We start from the raw sequence: 12,188 nt of genomic DNA, 5'->3' as shown, positions 1-12,188 counted from the left end.
TCATTTCAGGCGATTTCGGGCCGTTTTGGGGGTGTTTTGGGTGATTTCGGGCCGTTTTGGGGGGGTGTTGGGCGATTTCGGGCCATTTTGGGGTAATTCTGGGCGATTTCGGGCCATTTTGGGGTAATTCCGGGCGATTTCGGGCCATTTTGGGGTAATTCCGGGTGATTTCGGGCCGTTTTGGGGTCATTTCAGGCGATTTCGGGCTGTTTTGGGGGTGTTTTGGGTGATTTCGGGCCATTTTGGGGTAATTTCGGGCTGTTTTGGGGGGGTGTTGGGCGATTTCGGGCCATTTTGGGGTAATTTCGGGCGATTTCGGGCTGTTTTGGGGTAATTCTGGGCGATTTCGGGCCATTTTGGGGGGGGGTTGGGGTCATTTCGGGTGATTTCAGGCCGTTTTGGGGGTGTTTCGGGTAATTTCGGGCCGTTTTGGGGGTAATTTCGGGTGATTTCGGGCCATTTTGGGGTAATTTCGGGCCATTTTGGGGGAGGTTGGGCGATTTCGGGCCATTTTGGGGTAATTCCGGGCGATTTCGGGCCATTTTGGGGTAATTCCGGGCAATTTCGGGCCGTTTTGGGGTAATTCCGGGCGATTTTGGGCCGTTTTGGGGGGGTTTTGGGGTAATTCCGGGCGATTTCGGGCCGTTTTGGGGGTCCCCCTGACCCCCCGTGCCCCTCCCCCCAGGTGTGCTGGGGCTGCTCTCGGTGCCGGAGCTGCGGGACCCCCGAGGGGGGGGAGGGGCGGGACCCCCCCCCAGGGCTCTGCCCCCCCTGCGCCCACGGTGAGGGGGGAGGGGAGCGGGGAGGGATTTGGGGGGATTTGGGGGGATTTGGGGATTTTGGGGGAAATTGGGGGGATTTGGGGGATTTGGGGTGGATTTTGGGGGGGGTTTGGGGGAAATTGGGGGGATTTGGGGTGGATTTTGGGGGGATTTTGGGGGAAATTTGGGGGGATTTGGGGGATTTTGGGGTGGATTTTGGGGGGATTTTGGGGATTTGGGGGGAAATTGGGGGCATTTGGGGTGGATTTTGGGGGGATTTTGGGGGATTTGGGGGGGATTTGGGGGGGATTTGGGGGAAATTCGGGGGATTTTTGAGGAGATTTGGGAGGTTTGGGGTGGATTTGGGGGGATTTGGGTGGATTTTGGGGATCGTTTGGGAGGTTTGGGGGGGATTTGGGGGATTTTGGGGGGATTTGGGGCGGAATTTGGGAGGTTTGGGGTGGATTTGAGGGGAAAATTGGGGGATTTTGGAGAGATTTGGGGGATTTTTGGGAAATTTCAGGGGAATTTGGGGGATTTTGGGTGGATTTGGGGGAGATTTGGGGACTTTGGGTGGATTTTGGGGGAAGTTGGGAGAATTTGGGGAGATTTGGGGGGGGATTTGGTTAAATTTCAGGAATTTTGGTTAAACTTCAGCATTTTTGGTTAAATTTTGGGCATTTTTAGTTAAATTTGAGAAATTTTGGTTAAATCTGGGGGTTTTGGTTAATTTTTGAGCATTTTTGGTTAAATTTGGCGTTGTTTTGGTTAAATTTCCGGGGTTTTGGTTAAATTTGAGAAATTTCGGTTAAATTTATAGATTTTTGATTAAATTTGAGGTTGGTTTGGTTAAATTTTGCAGGGTTTGGCTAAACTTAATGAATTTTTGGTTAAAATTCAGGATTTTTGGTTGAATTTTGGGCATTTTTCGTTAAATTTCAGATTTTTTAAAAAAACCTGGGGGGTTTTGTTTAAATTTGAGGAATTTTGTTTAAATTTGGGGTTTTTTGATCAAATTTTGGGCATTTTTGGTTGAATTTTGGGATATTTTGGTTAAATTTGAGGATTTTTGGTTAAATTTTGGTGTTTGGGTTAAATTTGAGGAATTTTGGTTAAATTAGTAGATTTTTGAATAAATTTGAGGAGTTTGGGTTAAATTTGGGGTTGTTTTGGTTAAATTTTGCAGCGTTTGGTTAAATTTGAGGAATTTTTGGTTAAACTTCAGGATTTTTCATTAAATTTGGGGCATTTTTGGTTAAATTTGAGAATTTTTTTTGAATTTGGGGTTTTCGGTTGAATTTGTGAATTTTTTGGTTGAATTTGGGGTTGTTTCAGGTAAATTTGAGGATTTTTGGTTAAATTTTGGGCATTTTTGGTCAAATGTGGGGGGCTTTGGTTTAAATTTTGCGGGGTCTGAATTTGAGGAATTTTGGTTAAATTTGAGAATTTTTGGTTAAATTTGGGGATTATTGATTAGATTTGAGGGTTTTGGGTTGAATTTGGGGTTGTTTTGGTGAAATTTTGCGGGGTTTGGTTAAATCTAAGGATTTTTGGTTAAACTTGACGATTTTTTGTTAAATTTGGGCATTTTTGGTTACATTTTGGGCATTTTTGGCTAGTTTTGGGCATTTTTGGTTAAATTTTGCAGGATTTGGTTAAATTTGAGGATTTTTCTGTTAATTTTAAGGATTTTTGGCTAAATTTGGGGTTTTTTGGTTAAGTTTTGGGCATTTGTGGTTAAATTTGGGCATTTTTGGTTAAATATGGGCATTTTTTGTTAAACTTCGGGCTTTTTTGGTTAAATTTGCGGGGTTTTGGTTAAATTTGGGCGTTTTTTGTTAAATTTGGGGGGGTTTGGTTAAATTTGGGGGTTTTGGCTAAATTTGGGCATTTTTGGTTAAATTTTGAGCATTTTTGGTTAAATTTTGGGCTCTTTTGGTTAAATTTGAGGATTTTTTGGTTAAATTTTGGCATTTTTGGTTAAGTTTTGGGCATTTTTGGGTAAATGTGGGCATTTTTGGTTAAATGTAGGCTTTTTTGTGAAATTTGGGCATTTTTGCTTAAAATTGGGTATTTTCGGTTAAATTTTGGGCATTTTTGTTTAAATTTGGGGGTTTTGGTTAAATTTTGGGCATTTTTGTTTAAATTTGGGGGTTTTGGTTAAATTTGGGCATTTTTGGTTAACTTTTGGGCATTTTTGGTTCAATTTGGGGATTGATTAGATTTGAGGATTTTCAGTTAAATTCGGGGGTTTGGGGTTAAATTTTGGGCATTTAGGCTAATTTTGGGCATTTTTTTGGTTAAATTTGAGGTTTTTTGGTTAAATTTGGGCGGTTTTGGTTCAAGTTCGGCATTTTTGGTTGAATTTTGGGAATTTTTGGTTAAATTGTGGGCATTTTTTGGTTCAATTTTGGGAATTTTTAGTTGAATTGTGGGCATTTTTGGTTCAATTCGCGGGTTTTGGGTTCAATCTGGGGGTTTTTGGGTTCAATCTGGGGGTTTTTGGGTTCAATCTGGGGGGTTCGTCGGCGTTTTCGGGGCCGCTGACCCCTCCCCTCCCCCCCCTTTTCCCAGGGAGCTGCTGCCCCCAGTGCGGGGTGGGGGAGGGGCAGGACCCCCCCAGCCCCCCCCGGCCCGAGGGGGAGGGGCAGGGGGGGGAGGGGCAGCAGGAGGAGCAGGGGGGGGAGGGGCCGGAGCCCCTCCCCCGCTGCAGCTGCGGCCGCCGCCCCCCAGGTGAGGGGAGGGGGGAGGGGCACCCCGAGAATTTGGGGGGATTCGGGACCCCCCCCCCAAAATCCCCCCCTGGAGCCCCCCAAAATCTTCCTCAGAGGGGGGGGTCCGGGAGCCCCAAAATTCCCCTTGGGACCCCCCCAAAAAACCCCTCAGGACCCCCCCAAAAAACCCCTCAGGACCCCCCAAAATCCCTCTCAGGACCCCCAAAACCCCCAAACCATCCCAAAATTCAAGTCCCCCCAAATTCTCCCAAAAATCCCCCCCAAAATGCCACAAAATCCCCCAAAAATCGTCCTAAAAAACCCCAAAAAGTCCTCGTTGGAATTGTCCCAAATAACCCCAAAATCCCCCCAAATCCCCCAAAATCATCCCAAAAATGCCACAAAATCGCCCAAAAATCGTCCGAAAAAAACCCCAAAAAATTCTCCTCGAAATTATCCAAAAACCCCCAAATTCGCTCCTCCAAAACCCCAAAAAAATCCAGCCCAAATTCCCCCCAAATCATCCCAAAATTCAAATTCCCCAAAATCCCCCCCAAACCATCCCAAAATGCCACAAAATCCCCCCCAAAATCGTCCTAAAAACCCCCAAAAATCCTCCCTGAAATTATCCCAAAAACCCAAAATCTCCCAAACCATCCCAAAATTCAAATCCCCCCAAATTCTCCCAAAAATCCCCCCAAAAATGCCACAAAATCCCCCAAAAATCGTCCTAAAAAACCCCAAAAAGTCCTCGTTGAAATTGTCTCAAATAACCCCAAAATCCCCCCAAAAATCCCCCAAAATCATCCCAAGATTCAAATCCCCCAAAATCATCCCAAAAATGCCACAAAATCACCCAAAAATCGTCCCAAAAAAACCCCAAAAAATTCTCCTCGAAATTATCCAAAAACCCCCAAATTCGCTCCTCCAAAAAACCCCCAAATCCAGCCCAAATTCCCCCCAAATCATCCCAAAAATGCCACAAAATCCCCCAAAAATCGTCCAAAAAAAAAACCCCAAAAAATCCTCCTCAAAATTACCCCAATTCCCCCAAAATTCCCCCAAAAATCCCCCAAAATCATCCCAAAATTCAAATTCCCCCAAACCATCCCAAAATCTCCCCCAAATCCTCCCCAAATCACCACAAAATCATCCCAAAAATGCCACAAAATCGCCCAAAAATCATCCTAAAAAACCCCAAAAAATCCTCCTTGAAATTATCCAAAAACCCCCAAATTCGCTCCTCCAAAAAACCCCCAAATCCAGCCCAAATTCCCCCAAAATCATCCCAAAATCTTCCCAAAATTCAAATTCCCCAAAATTCCCCCAAACCATCCCAAATTCCCCCCAAATCCCCCCAAAAATCGTCCTAAAAATCCCAACAAATCCTCCTCAAAATTATCCCAAAAACCCCCAAAATCCCCCCAAAAATCCCCCCAAATCCCCCCTAGTAACTCCAAACCCAAACCAGTTCATCCCAGTAACCCCCGCTCCCCTCCCAGTTCATCCCCGTCCCCCCCAATCCCCTCCCAGTCCCTCCCAGTTCCTCCCAGTCCCTCCCAGTCCCCTCCCAGTCCCTCCCAGTCCCCTCCCAGTTCCCTCCCAGTCCCTCCCAATCCCCTCCCAGTCCCTTCCCAGTCCCTCCCAATCCCCTCCCAGTCCCTCCCAGTCCCCTCCAGTCCCCTCCCAGTCCCTCCCAGTCCCTCCCAGTCCCCTCCAATCCCCTCCCAGTCCCTCCCAGTCCCTCCCAGTCCCCTCCAATCCCCTCCCAGTCCCTCCCAATCCCCTCCCAGTCCCCTCCCAATCCCCTCCCACTCCCCTCCCAGTCCCTCCCAGTCCCCTCCCAGTCCCTCCCAATCCCCTCCCAGTCCCTCCCAATCCCCTCCCAGTCCCTCCCAGTCCCTCCCAGTCCCTCCCAGTAACTCCAACCCCCAGACCAGTCTGACCCGTCCCCGTGCAGGTGCCGCGGGCCCCGCCCTGCAGGGGGCGCTGCGGGAGGTGCTGGGGGCGCTGCTGAGCTCCCCCCACGGCCCCGCCCTGCGGCGCTGCGGGCAGGTGAGGGGGCGGGGCCACGGCTGGGGGCGGGGCCATGGCTGGAAGGGGGCGGGGCCACGGCTGGGGGCGGGGCTATGGCTGGAAGGGGGCAGGGTCACACCTGGGGGCGGGGCTATGGCTGGAAGGGGGCGGGGTCATACCTGGGGGCGGGACTATGGCTGGAAGGGGGTGTGGTCACACCTGGGGGCGGGACTATGGCTGGAAGGGGGTGTGGTCACACCTGGGGGCGGGGCTATGGCTGGAAGGGGGCGGGGTCATACCTGGGGGCGGGACTATGGCTGGAAGGGGGCGGGGTCACACCTGGGGGGGCGGGGTCACATCTGGGGGGGCGGGGCCACAGTTGGGGGTGGGGCCACGGCTGGGGCGGGGCGATGGCTGGGGTGGGTGTGGTCACATCTGGGGGCGTGGTCACACCTGGGGGGCGGGGCCACAGCTGGAAGGGGGTGTGGTCACACCTGGGGGCGGGGCTATGTCTGGGGTGGGCGGGGTCACACCTGGGGGGGCGGGGTCACATCTGGGGGCGTAGCCACACTTGGGGGCGTGGTCACACCTGGGGGAGGGGTCACATCTGGGGGCGGGGCTATGGCTGGAAGGGGGCGGGGTCACACCTGGGGGGCGTGGCTATGGCTGGAAGGGGGCGGGGCCACGGCTGGAAGGGGGTGGGGTCACACCTGGGGGCGGAGTCACCCCTGGGGGGCGGGGCTATGACTGGAAGGGGGCGGGGTCACACCTGGGGGCGGGGTCACACCTGGGGGGCAGGGCTATGGCTGGAAGGGGGCGGGGTCACATCTGGGGGCGGGGTCACACCTGGGGGGCGTGGCTATGGCTGGAAGGGGGCGGGGTCACCCCTGGGGGCGGGGTCACACCTGGGGGGCGGGGTCACACCTGGGGGCGGGGCTATGGCTGGAAGGGGGCGGGGTCACACCTGGGGGCGGGGTCACACCTGGGGGGCGGGGTCACACCTGGGGGCGGGGCTATGGCTGGAAGGGGGCGGGGTCACACCTGGGGGCGGGGCTATGGCTGGAAGGGGGCGGGGTCACACCTGGGGGCGGGGCTACAGCTGGAAGGGGGTGTGGTCACACCTGGGGGCGGGGATATGGCTGGAAGGGGGCGGGGTCACACCTGGGGGCGGGGTCACACCTGGGGGGCGGGGTCACACCTGGGGGCGGGGCTACGGCTGGAAGGGGGTGTGGTCACACCTGGGGGGCGGGGCTATGACTGGGGTGGGCGGGGTCACACCTGGGGGGGCGGGGTCACATCTGGGGGCGTAGCCACACTTGGGGGCGTGGTCACCTGGGGGAGGGGTCACACCTGGGGGCGGGGCCACGGTTGGAAGGGGGCGGGGTCACACCTGGGGGCGTGGTCACACCTGGGGGCGGAGTCACATCTGGGGGAGGGGTCACACTGGAGTGGGCGTGGCCATACCTGGGGTGGGCGTGGCCACACCTGGAGGGGCGGGGTCACACCTGGCAGGGGTCAGCTGAGGGTCGGGGGGGGTCGGGGTCACTTGAGTGGGCGTGGCCTCAGCTGAGTGGGCGTGGCCAGCCCTGGGGTACCACCTGCGCCCCCTCCCCAAATTTCTGGGAGGGGCTCTACCCTTTGCCCTTCTGACCTTTGACCCTTTGACCTTTGCCCTTTTGACCTTTGCCCTTTGACCCTTTGCCCTTTTGACCTTTTGACCTTTTGACCCTTTGACCTTTGCCCCAGTGCCCCCCCGGGGGTCCCCAGGCCCACCCCGGGCCCTGCGACCTCGGCGCCGTCGGGGCCCTGCTGGAGGGGGGCGGCTACGGAGGCCTGGTGAGAGAGGGACGGGATCGGGCGGGAATTCCGGGAATTCCGGCGGGAATCCAGGGGATGGCGGGAATTCCGGGAAGGGCGGGAATTCTGGGAATGGCGGGAAAACGGGGGAAGGTGGGAAATGGCGGGAATTCTGGGAAACGGGGGGAACGGCGGGAATTCTGGGAATGGCGGGAAACGGGGGGAACGGCGGGAATTCTGGGAATGGCGGGAAATGGGGGAATGGTGAGAAAAGGGGGGAATGGCGGGAAAATGCGGGGAATGGCGGGAAATGGCAGGAATTCTGGGAAGGGCGGGAATGGCGGGAAACGGGGGGAATGGTGAGAAATGGAGGGAATGGCCGGAAATGGGGGAATGGCGGGAATTCTGGGAATGGCGGGAAAATGCGGGGATTGGCGGGAAAAGGGGGGAATGGCGGGAATTCCCGGAATGGCGGGAAATGAGGGGAAGGGCGGGAATTCCGGGAAATGGCGGGAAACGGGCGGAATGGTGGGAATTCTGGGAAAGGGCGGGAATTCTGGGGGAATGGCAACAAATGGGGGGAATGGCGGGAAATGGGGGGAATGGTGGGAAAATGCGGGGAATGGCGGGAATTCTGGGAATGGCGGGAAATGGGGGAATGGCAGGAAAATGTGGGCAATGGTAGGAATTCTGGGAAATGGCGGGAATTCCGGGGAATGGCGGGAATTCTGGGAATGGCGGGAATTCCAGGAATGGCGGGAAATGGGGGGAATTCCGGGAATGGCGGGAAATGGGGGAATTCCAGGAATGGTGGGAAAAGGGGGGAATGGCAGGAAAATGTGGGCAATGGTAGGAATTCTGGGAAATGGCGGGAATTCCGGGAAATGGCGGGAAACGGGCGGAATGGCGGGAATTCTGGGAATGGCAGGAATGGCGGGAAAAGGGGGGAATGGCGGGAAAATGGGGGAAGGTGGGAAATGGCGGGAATTTCGGGAAATGGCAGGAATTCTGGGAAATGGTGGGAAACGGGGGGATGGCGGGAATTCTGGGAATGGCGGGAATTCTGGGAATGGCGGGAATTCTGGGAATGGCGGGAAACGGGGGGGATGGCGGGAATCCAGGGAATGGCGGGAAAATGGGGGAATGGTGGGAATTCTGGGAATGGCGGGAATTCTGGGAATGGCGGGAAAGTGGGAGAATGGCAGGAATTCCAGGAAATGGCGGGAATGGCAGGAATGGCGGGAAAATGGGGGAATGGCGGGAAATGGCAGGAATTCTGGGAAGGGCGGGAATGGCGGGAAACGGAGGGAATGGCGGGAATTCAGGGAATTCTGGGAAAATGCAGGGAATGGCAACAAATGGGGGGAATGGCGGGAATTCCGGGAAATGGCGGGAAACAGGCGGAATGGCGGGAATTCTGGGAATGGCGGGAATTCTGGGAATGGCGGGAAATGGGGGGAATTCCGGGAATGGCGGGAAAAGGGGGGAATGGCAGGAAAATGTGGGCAATGGTAGGAATTCTGGGAAATGGCGGGAATTCCGGGAAATGGCGGGAAACAGGCGGAATGGCGGGAAAATGGGGGAAGGTGGGAAATGGCGGGAATTTCGGGAAATGGCGGGAATTCTGGGAAATGGTGGGAAACGGGGGAATGGTGGGAAACGGGGGGATGGCGGGAATACTGGGAATGGCGGGAATTCCGGGAATGGCGGGAATTCCGGGAATGGCAGGAATTCCGGGAATGGCGGGAAACGGGGGGGATGGCGGGAATCCAGGGAATGGTGGGAAAATGGGGGAATGGTGGGAAACGGGGGGAAGGTGGGAAATGGGGGGAATGGCAAGAAAATTGGGGAATGGCGGGAAAATGGGGGAATGGCGGGAATTCCCGGAATGGCAGGAAATGGCGGGAATGGCAGGAATGGCGGGAAAATGGGGGAATGGCGGGAAATGGCAGGAATTCTGGGAAGGGCGGGAATGGCGGGAAACGGAGGGAATGGCGGGAATTCAGGGAATGGCGGGAAAATGCAGGGAATGGCAACAAATGGGGGGAATGGCGGGAAAAGGGGAATGGCGGGAAAAGGGGGGGAATGGCGGGAATTCCGGGAATGGCGGGAAATGGGGGAATGGCGGGAATTCTGGGAATGGCGGGAAATGGGGGGAATTCCGGGAATGGCGGGAAACAGGGGGAAGGGCAGCTGGAAAAGTAGGGGGAAAACCTGGGAATTTGGGGGGCAGATTCAGGAATTTGGAGGGGAAAATTGCAGAGTTTGGGGGAGAAAATCCGGAAAATTGGGGGAAAAGTTTGGAGCAAAAAAATCTCGAAATTAGGGGGGGAAGATCTGGAAATTTGAGGAAGAAAATTCGGAAATTTGGGGGGGAAATTCCAGAGTTTGGGGGAGAAAATCCAAAAGTTTGGGGGAAAAACTCCTAAAATTTGGGGGATAAAATCCCGAAATTTGGGGGAGAAGATTTGGAATTTTGGGGGGGGAAATCCGGAAATTTGGGGAGGAAATCCAGGAATTTAGGGGAGAGAATTCGGACATTTGGGGGGAAAAATTCCAAAATTTTGGGGAAAAAATCCCAACATTTGGGGAAGAAAAATCAGAAATTTTGGGGAGAAAATGCAGAAATTTGGAGGAGAAAATTGCAGAGTTTGGGGGAGCAAATGTTGAAATTTGGGGGGGAAAACTACAAAATTTGGGGGAGAAGTTTCCAAAATTTGGGGCGGAAAATTCGGAAATTTGGGGGAAAAAATTCCAGAGTTTGGGAGGGAAAACCTCGAAATTTGGGGGAGAAAATCCAGAAATATGGGGGGTAAAAATCCTGGAATTTGGGGGGGAAATGCCAAAATTCAGGGGAGAATATCCCAAAATTTGGGGGAGAAAAGCCTGAAAATTGGAGGAGAAAATCCCAAAATTTGGGGGGAAAAAATCCTGGAATTTGGGGGGGAAATTCCAAAATTTGGGGCAAAAATTGCTGAAATTTGGGGAAAAAAAATCTGAAGTTTGGGAAAAAATATCCTGGAATTTTGGGGGAAAAAATCTTGAAAATTGGGTGGAGAACCCCGAAATTTGGGGGGGGGGGAATCGAAAGTTTAGGGGGAAAAATGTCAAAAAAATTGGAGGGAAAAATTTGGAAATTTGGGGGAGAAAATCTGAAAATTTGGGAGAGAAAATCCCAAAATCTGGAGGGAAAAATCTGAAATTTGGGGGGGAAATCGTGGAATTTGGGGCAAAAAGATGCCAAAATTTGGGGAGAAATCCTGAAATTAGGGGGAAAAAATTCCAGAGCTTTGGGAGGGAAAATCCCAAAATTCGGGGGGGAAAATGTAAAATTTGGGTGGGAGAAATTCCAGGTTTTGGAGGGAAAATCCCAAAATTTGGGAGGAGAAATCCCCAAAAAATTGAGGCAAAATTTTCAAAATTTGGGGGAAAAAATCCAAAATTTGGGCAGAGAAAATTTGGAAATTTTGGGGGGAAAATCCCAAAATTTGGGGGGCAAAATAATCCAAACTTTGGAGGGGAAAATCCCCAAATTTGGCCAGAAAAATCCTGAAATTTGGGAGGGAAAATCCCCCAAAGTTTTGAGGCAAAAAAATCCCCAAAAATTTGGGCTGAAAACCCCCAAACTTCGGGATAAAAATTCCAAAGATATTGGGGGGGAAAACCCCAAAATTTGGGGGGAAAAAAAATCCCAAAGTTTGGGAGAGAAAATCTGGAAATGGGGGGGGGGGGGTGAAAATCCCAAAATTTGGAGGGAAAATTCCAAATTTTGGAGGGAAAATCCCCAAATTGGGGTGGGGGATGGGCGAGGGTCCCGAATTCTGGGGTGGGGGTCCCAAATTTGGGGTCGGGGGGGGTCCGAAATTGGGGTTGAGGGTCCCAAATTTGAGTGGGGGAGGGGTGAGGGTCCCAAAATTCTTGGGGGGGGTGTCGGGTTTGGGGTGGGGGAGGGGTGGGGGTCCCGAATTTGGGGTGGGGGTCCCGAATTTGGGGTGGGGGGGTCCCGAATTTGGGGTGGGGGTCCCACGGTGCCCCTCCCCCAGCAGGGCTTTGCCAGGGACGTGGCCGGGGTCCTGCTCAGGGGGGGGAGGGGCGGCGCCGGCCCCTCCCCCGATGGCGCCCAGGACCTCTTCGTGCAGGTGGGGGAGGGGTCCCAAAAATGGGGGGGAGGGGTCCCAAAAATGGGGGAGGGAGGGGTAAAAAATGAGGGGGGAGGGGGCCCAAAAATGGGGGAGGGGTCCTAAAAATGGGGGTGGGAGAGGGGTAAAAATTGGGGGGAGGGGTCTCAAAAATGGGGGAAGGGTCCCAAAAATGGGGGGAGGGGTCCCAAAAATGGGGGGAGGGGTCCTAAAAATGGGGGGGGAGGGGTCCCAAAAATGGGGGGAGGGGGCCCAAAAATGGGGGGGGAGGGGTCCCAAAAATGGGGGGAGGGGGCCCAAAAATTGGGGGGGGAGGGGGCCCAAAAATGGGGGGGGGGGAGGGGTAAAAAATGGGGGAGGGATCCCAAAAATGGGGGAGGGGTCCCAGGAGTGGGGGAGGGGCGCCAAATATGGGGGGGGGGGAAGGGTAAAAAATGGGGAGGGGGCTTCAAAATGGGGGGGAGGGTCCCAAAAATGGGGGAAGGGTCCCAAAAATGAGGGGGGAGGGGTCCCAGGAGTGGGGGAGGGGCCCCAAAAATGGGGATGGGGGAGGGGTAAAAAATGGGGGGGGAGGGGTCCCAAAAATGGGGGAAGGGTCCCAAAAATGGGGGGAGGGGGCCCAAAAATGGGGGAGGGGTCCCAAAAATGGGGGAGGGGTCCCAGGAGTGGGGGAGGGGTCCCAAAAATGGGGGGGGGGGGGTTTCCAAAATTGGGGGGGGAAAGGGGTAAAAACTGGGGGGCCTGGGGTCCCAAAAATGGGA

The 12,188-nt window shown here is 53.9% G+C and overlaps 1 protein-coding gene across 1 annotated transcript in view; it reads left to right on the top strand.

The window, feature by feature from the left end:
- KMT2B (lysine methyltransferase 2B) overlaps positions 1-12,188 on the top strand; it is a gene marked incomplete at its 5' end in the record, with an annotated part of 98,117 nt that overhangs the window by 39,293 nt on the left and 46,636 nt on the right. The window contains 5 exons of the mRNA XM_082299892.1: positions 686-782; positions 3,336-3,494; positions 5,436-5,530; positions 7,238-7,327; positions 11,335-11,427. Of these exons, the coding sequence (XP_082156018.1) occupies positions 686-782; positions 3,336-3,494; positions 5,436-5,530; positions 7,238-7,327; positions 11,335-11,427 (534 nt within the window). The remainder of the gene's footprint in view (positions 1-685; positions 783-3,335; positions 3,495-5,435; positions 5,531-7,237; positions 7,328-11,334; positions 11,428-12,188) is intronic.

Source organism: Coloeus monedula, assembly GCF_965178545.1.
Source record: "Coloeus monedula genome assembly, chromosome: 35".
Classification (NCBI taxonomy): domain Eukaryota; kingdom Metazoa; phylum Chordata; class Aves; order Passeriformes; family Corvidae; genus Coloeus; species Coloeus monedula.
Note: the sequence above shows the minus strand (reverse complement) of the source record. Positions and strands in the feature narration are given on the sequence as shown.